The sequence below is a fragment of the Neophocaena asiaeorientalis genome, unplaced genomic scaffold (genome assembly GCF_003031525.2).
Source record: "Neophocaena asiaeorientalis asiaeorientalis breed wild unplaced genomic scaffold, Neophocaena_asiaeorientalis_V1.1 scaffold85, whole genome shotgun sequence".
Taxonomy (NCBI): domain Eukaryota; kingdom Metazoa; phylum Chordata; class Mammalia; order Artiodactyla; family Phocoenidae; genus Neophocaena; species Neophocaena asiaeorientalis.
This window is the reverse complement of record NW_020174301.1, coordinates 5,048,563-5,055,631: the sequence shown is the minus strand read 5'-3', so window position 1 is coordinate 5,055,631 and position 7,069 is coordinate 5,048,563. Positions and strand designations below refer to the sequence as shown.

The 7,069-nt window shown below is 42.1% G+C and overlaps 1 protein-coding gene across 4 annotated transcripts in view; it reads left to right on the top strand.

Moving 5' to 3' along the window:
* Positions 1–7,069, top strand: part of ABLIM1 (actin binding LIM protein 1) — a 311,835-nt gene that overhangs the window by 260,582 nt on the left and 44,184 nt on the right. For all 4 annotated transcript variants that reach the window (XM_024755953.1, XM_024755952.1, XM_024755954.1 and 1 more), the window contains 2 exons: positions 1,231–1,318; positions 4,963–5,021. In XM_024755953.1, the coding sequence (XP_024611721.1) occupies positions 1,231–1,318; positions 4,963–5,021 (147 nt within the window). The remainder of the gene's footprint in view (positions 1–1,230; positions 1,319–4,962; positions 5,022–7,069) is intronic.

The window sequence follows — 7,069 nt, the reverse complement described above, 5'->3', positions numbered from 1 at the left end:
CCCCCCGCTGAAATAAATAAATAAATAATGCTGTGTGGATAAGAGCAAAATTCCACTTCTGGAACTTTCTGGCAGGCACCACTGAAAAGGTTTCATTCCTGGCTTCTACTTGTAAATAACTTCCATTTTTTTTTCCCACTGGGTTATCTTGAGTAGCTGACCACCATCTCACACTCTAGTAGCTAATTGGTTTCATAGTTTCTACAGGAGGGTGTGAGAAAGGAATCACTACCTGACCTCAGACTTCCTGTTGAGATTTCACGCAGGCACAGGGTGAAGTCACTTCTAACTCTGGGCTCTCAGCAGTGCCTTGTGCACAGTTAATGCAAAAGAAATGTTTTTATGGTCGATTGATGAAATGATTTAATTACAGAGTACATATGATAAGTTTTGGGTGGCGAGACTTTTTGCTAAGATGTGGACGAAAGGATTTTGCTATGTTGGGCATACGTATTTGGAGCATGACTCTAAAGGGACTTGGCACCTGTCTACAGATTTGTCTCTGTGTCCAGTGACACTTTGCTTTGGGGAAGTCAACACCCACTGTGGTGGCATCTGTGATATTTAAGAATGTGAAATGCCCAGGAATAATGCAGAGCCACCTCAGTGAAATGCCTTCTTCAGAAAACAATTAAAATGAGACTTTGGCAAAAGATTGTTATAAGCAGCAGAGAAGAGAGTTGGGGCTCCTTCCAAGATAAAAAGCAGGATATGATGTCTTTTACTATGGTTTTTCTCATCTTGATGTAAGCTGGGTAGATTATATTATTTTCAGACTGTTTAGCTAGGAAAGCAAGAACCTGCTAAATAGGATCCTTTCTTTTTATTGCTTTAGTGCAAACCAACACTGGCCTCCAACATCAATTTGGATGTTAATGTTTTTGAGGTGGGCTTGTTTGGGAGATGGCGTGGACTCATCTCAGGCACATGCTGTATAACTGGCAACCGTCCAGGAGAGCCCAAGCTGAGAGACAACTGGATGCCAGAAACCCCAAGAGGCAAGGCAGCCTCACATAGCAGGCACAAGTAGCTGGTCTTTGAACCCCTCCCAGATCCAGTGGGATCAGCTCCAGCTTCTAGGGCTGTTGGTATAGGAAGTTTGGTCAATTGGACAATTATTTTTCCTGCCTTAGCTTCTTCTCTTTTCCTCCAAATTCCCACATCCAGAAAAGAGGCTGGGAGCAGTGACCAAGTAATAGACTAAAATATTTCCTACCTCTCCTCTTGCAGGCAGGTGACAAACATTACCACCCTAGCTGTGCACGATGCAGCAGATGCAACCAGATGTTCACAGAAGGAGAGGAAATGTATCTTCAAGGTAAGGTGGACTCAAGAATCCAGTAAGTTCTCCCCACCAGGGGAAAGAAAACCTTACTATGTTTGTTTTCAGAGAAGGAGGCATTTTTTTTAGCTGCAGGGCTACGTGGATCCAGGATGAATGTAGCCAAATGTTACCTCATCAGTTAGCATTAATCAGCCAAGCAATTGACATCCTGGCAGTGAGCCCCTGAGACTGTTAACAGAGGAGCGTGTTGCTTCTGGGTGAATGAATTGGACTTGATGTTTGCTGCTATGGAGGTTAGGCAAGAGTGAGAATCAGTGTGCCCTCCTCCCACCCAGCCCCCAGGGATATGCTTGGGAAACAAAAGAGGGAAAGCATTTCTAGAAATGTTACACATTGGTTGGCTACTTTGTCTTTTCTCACTTCACTGTCCTGGGGGAAGGATTTTGGGGGGCCTCCCGGGCTGCTCTTATCCAGGCTTTCAGGAAGAAGAAAATCTCATACTTGGTGAATTGCATCACAGATGTACTTCATCCCATTAAGATGACATAGCTGTCATAGTGTAAGAGAGAGGGACAGAGAGTGAGAGAACACACCCAAAGTCCCTGACAGAGAAATTGAGAAGTTTCTGGTGTCAAGGAAGGGCTCATTACCAGAGGGCCATTCAATTATTTTTTTTTAATGAAAATAATTTTGAGAAAATTTCTCAGTGTACAGCTGTGATTAGCTTTTGTCTCCTCTAAAATTCTGAAGCTTCTCAGAAAGCTTTAGGGGAGGATTCTCCTCCAGTCAAACAGCACCATCTGTGCAAGCATTTTACTAATTTTAGCGGGAAAAAGAGTCATTAACTAGACAAGGGCTTATCAGTAAAATTAGCAAGAACCACGAGAGCTGTTGCTTATTCAGTTTTGCTAATTACTGGGTCTCATCGGCCTTTACATGTCATTTCTTCGCCTCTCTCTGCATGTAACACTATGTGTAGTTTTTATTTTTTTACAAATGTGTAGTTTTAATGAATGGTTTGCTTTGGTCTCAATTTTTTGTTTTTATGCAACTAAGAAAAGTCTCTGGAAACGATTCTTGAGTATTAGAGCAAAGCTTTGGCTACTCTCTCCTTAAAAATGCTAGCTATATGAGAAACTGACAACCCAAACATCCTTTTAGCTTTAGAAGGATCTCTCTGAAAAATTTTGATTAAAGATCTCACTGGGGCTTCCCTGGTGGCGCAGTGGTTGAGAGTCCGCCTGCCGATGCAGGGGACACGGGTTCGTGCCCCGGTCCGGGCAGATCCCACATGCCGCAGAGCAGCTGGGCCCGTGAGCCATGGCCGCTGAGCCTGCGCGTCAGAGCCTGTGTTCCGCAGTCGGAGAGGCCACGACAGCGAGAGGCCCACGTACCGCAAAAAAAAAAAAAAAAGATCTCACTGAATTTTAAAGGGCCCAATAAGGGCAAGTGAGAAGCACCAAATCCGTGGTCTCACGTGTGCTTTATATGACGCATTTCCCCTGAGGACAGGCTGTGAATCCATGAGAGCAATAGACAGGTGTCAGCTTACATTTTCAGCATAGAGCAGATTTATTCTTCAGTTGGTCTCCAGGCTCTGTTTTAGATCTGAGTGTGTCAATTACAGCACCCACAATCAAAGTCCCAAGAGTGCATGTGACCCCTGTGTCTGCTGAGAACCGAGACTCAGGGTTCTGTCTGGGTGCAGCTCTGCACGTTCACATGGTCCTGGAAGCTGAATAGAGGGTGATTTCAGGCTGTGCATGAGTGCTGCACATTCACACTACAGATAAACAACTCGGTTTGGGCTACATTCAGAATTTGGGGATTGTTGTAAATCTCTCCTGGAGCTGGGCTTCTGTGTTCTTTGCCTGCCCTCTTGGCACGTCCTTGAAGAATGAGCAGTTTCATCCTCCCCAGCATCAGATGTTCTCTCTGGCTCCCATTCCCTATGTGTCTGACCTCTGGAGAACAGTGTGACACCATGTGCACACCCGGGATTCTGGGCCAGGACGCCCGCTCAGTAGAACCTCCACAGCGCACGCAGCTCCTGGACCCGGCCCTGACCCCCGGCCCTTGGCTCTCCATGTTAAGACGATTTCCTGTGCTTTGTAGCCAGCCTCAGAGTAAACGCTAGTGCTGAATGGACTGTGCGTCTGCCTGGTTTTGGTTTGTTTAATTTTTTTTTTTTTTTTTTTTTTTTGGCCCTGGGTTAAGCAAGATAGAAATTACTGCTAAATAGGGATTAAAGTATTATTCTGATATAAAATGCATTTTCCCTGTCGTTAATTTAATAGTATTTTAGTTCAGTGGTGTGAAATAATTCGAGAGTTATTCTAATTTGATACTTTTCAAGTACACACACAGATTGCTGCTTGAAGAGAGAAAGATTTCAACAATGAAATGTAGACAGTCTAATATTCATAGTGAGATTCTTACTAAGTTTATATCATTTACTTACTGCTTTCCACTTAGTAACTTTTTCAGATTTTTTTAACTTTTTATTTTATGTTGGAGTATAGTTGAATAACGGTGTTGTGTTAGTTTCAGGTGTAAAACAAAGTGATTCAGTTATACATACGCATGTATCTATTCTTTTACAAAGTCTTTTCCCAATTAGGTTGTTACAGAGTATTGAGCAGAGTTCCCTGTGCTATACAGTAGGTCCTTGTTGGCTGTCCATTTTAAATCTAGCAGTGTTGGACACATCAACCCCAAACTCCCAAACAGTCCCTCCCCCACCTCCCTTCCCCCTCGTGACCATAAGTTCGTTCTCTAAGTCTGTGAGTCTTCAACTTAGTAACTTTATTCGCTTAGGTCTTTTTAAGTCCCTCTTCAAGTTCTTCTGCCCATTCCCACATTTGATCATACCCTTATGTGAACATATAAGACTTACATACAGGCCTTAGCCATAAATTACATAGATTGTCTATCTAGGCCTAAAAAAAATCATATAGGCAGACATTTGATTCTTATAAGAAGAGGGCTTTTGATTGGATATAAGTGTTTTGCTTAGCTCTTTGGTACTGGTACCATCTAAGAAAGTGCTTTACACTCCTGTAAAGTGAGGCATTAACCCAGGAACAGAAGATGACACTGAATTAGTGCCTTCATTAGTTTAAAAGTGAAGACTTTTTGCAGTTAATTAAAAGGTTAAAAGTTAAAGGAAAACTTGTGGATTTGTAATGTAACTTTCAATCTTTCTGCTAGTTAGATTGGTCTCCTGTGTCTGTTGGATCAACAAAAAATTCAGTGAGTTTTGCTTCTGGTTATAGGCGATCTGGTTTGACTTTATTGCCCTCATCTAAGTTTCTTGGTTGTTTTGATGTTATATAAGCATGGCTTATGGCTTATATTTCTGAAATTAAATGCAGCTGTTGCTAAGCACACAGACATTACTTTTCAAGGATAATGATACAGTTTAAAAACAAAAACAAAAACCACCACCCAGTCAAGAACAGTCTCTTTCATTAAGACACTCTTGTGCCCAATTAGTGGTCTCTGTGGTCTAGGATTATGACCGTTAGAGGACAAGTTCAGACCAGATGTGGAAAACTCCCCTGGAGTTTGAACTGTCATGATTCACTTGGGCACAGGGCCACTCTCAGAAGTTCTGTCTAACAGGACTCTGGCTGCTTTCCATTTCCTTTATTCTTAGCCATGCGTTGTCTTTCCAGGTTCTACCGTTTGGCATCCCGACTGTAAGCAATCCACCAAGACCGAGGAAAAACTGCGGGTAAGGAAGGCAATAGTGCCATGATGCCAGGTGTACTTGCTGGGCACTGTGTGTGTAGTCACTGATTTTTGGGACTGGAGTTTGGGTGAAAGTACTTTTTTATAACTTTTTTTTTTTTTTCCTCTATAGCAGACTAAGTGGAAAGGCCATTTGGCCAAAAAAGCAGGTTCCCTCCTACCTTAAATCAGTGGTGGATTTTGTTCCAAATGCTTGTGTTGGACAAAATAAGCCTTGCCTCATAAGTCAGGTTCCTAGGAAAGCATTCAAGGGAAAAGTCAGACCTTACAGATGTGAAAAAATGTTTCATCAAGTTCTAGGTCCAACATCTGGTGACCTCATCACCGGGCTTTTTTTGTACTTTGTCCGTAATATCACTCCAGCCCAAACTCTGAGGCCATTGCTCAGCTCTTTCTACGTTTGATTGGCCTCTCAAATCCAAATTCACCGAGTGGCCTCCATCTCCAGAAGCTGATGACTTGTCAGATAAAACCTTTGGGGAAAATCATGATGAGCCTGGACGTGTCAATGTAAACAGGGATTCTTGATTGTTTTTGTAACTTAAACCTTAGGTAGCATCAAAATGTTTTTGTAACTCCCTAGAACATGGACCACTCGGGCAAGACGATAGATTCTCTTTATCTCTCGCTTCTTTTATCTTTCTTTCCTTTTATTATTTTTTTTTTAATCTCTCACTTCTAAAGCCTTCCCCTGGTCTTACTCAATTCTCAGATCACCTCCAGGTGACAATATTTCATCTGTTTAAAAAGCAAAGAGCTGTACACAGTTGCAAGGCCATGATCATAATCTGTATCTTACTCAGATGCCCCCAGTTTTTCACTTGGGCTGTGAAGTATTTTTCAGAGCAATAATCAGACTGCACCCCAGTCTACACTCCCTCAGTTTAGCTACCTTACTGGTGCCCTTGGAAAAACTGGAGGTTGACTAGGCCACCTGGTGCCTCAGGGAAAAGAATGGTCTGAATTTGTTTTGAAAGCCAGACTCTAGAAGACTCTAGAATGTGGTATCATTTCTTCTTGATCTGCCATTAGCAGACATAAGGAACAACGTATGTAATCCCCAGCAGCTGCATAGCTGCTGCATCGATGTGGCCCGATCACTAATGTGTCACTTGTGAAGGGGTGACTTGGCTTCAGAGAAATGATTATCAGTGAGACCCATTTGTTTTTGGCCTGCCACCCTGGGAATGACAGCTCTTATTTTCATTTTCCAGTATCTTTCCTTTATTCTCAGCAAAGCCCAGGTCTGCCCAGCAGCTTTATTTCCTTTGCTTTTTTTTCTGCTTCAGCTGGCATCTGTAAGATCAGATGGAGATATTTTTCCATTTGCGTAACTTGTCCCTCGCCTGTGACCCTGAATAAAAGCAGTTGTCTTAGAATTCAGTTAATGTAATCAGACTTTAAGTGTAGGGGGAAAATCACTTTTTCTCAAAATAATTGAATAAAGACCGGACAAACTGGAGAGGAATTTGTCCACCAACATCAGGATGATTTGGTCCCTGTTTCAACATAGAGTTTCCGCTTGAGCATGTGTACCTAACCCTCCCATCCATCAGTCAGTCAGGTGCACACTGGAACAGTCACCAGACTCTGGGATTTTTGAGGACCCATGGATGCTTTGAAAGCAGTTTGTCGTTATAAAATACTAGAACATTAAAGAAGAGGTTAAAGAACATTAAAGACAGTAAGACGTGACTTACTGTCACTTTTATCATAAGAATTTAAAATTCACAGCATAGCTTGTGGATGCTGCCGAAAAACGACCCAAGTGGCTAGTGGTCGGCACTGTCTTTATAGTGTTGCTTCAGTTTCTTGAATAATCATTTTCACTTCATCCCTGATGAAGTGTTTTGGGAGATGAAGAGAGGAATACTGACGTGGCCAGACTGAATGGAATGTGTCTTTTCTCTATAAGGATTGCTTGAATTTGCAGATTGTGTTACTAAAATGATTTTTTTTTAAAAATCAACACTTTTTTTGTTTGTTTTTTTTTGTTTTTTGAGGTACGCGGGCCTCTTTTTTTTTTTTTTT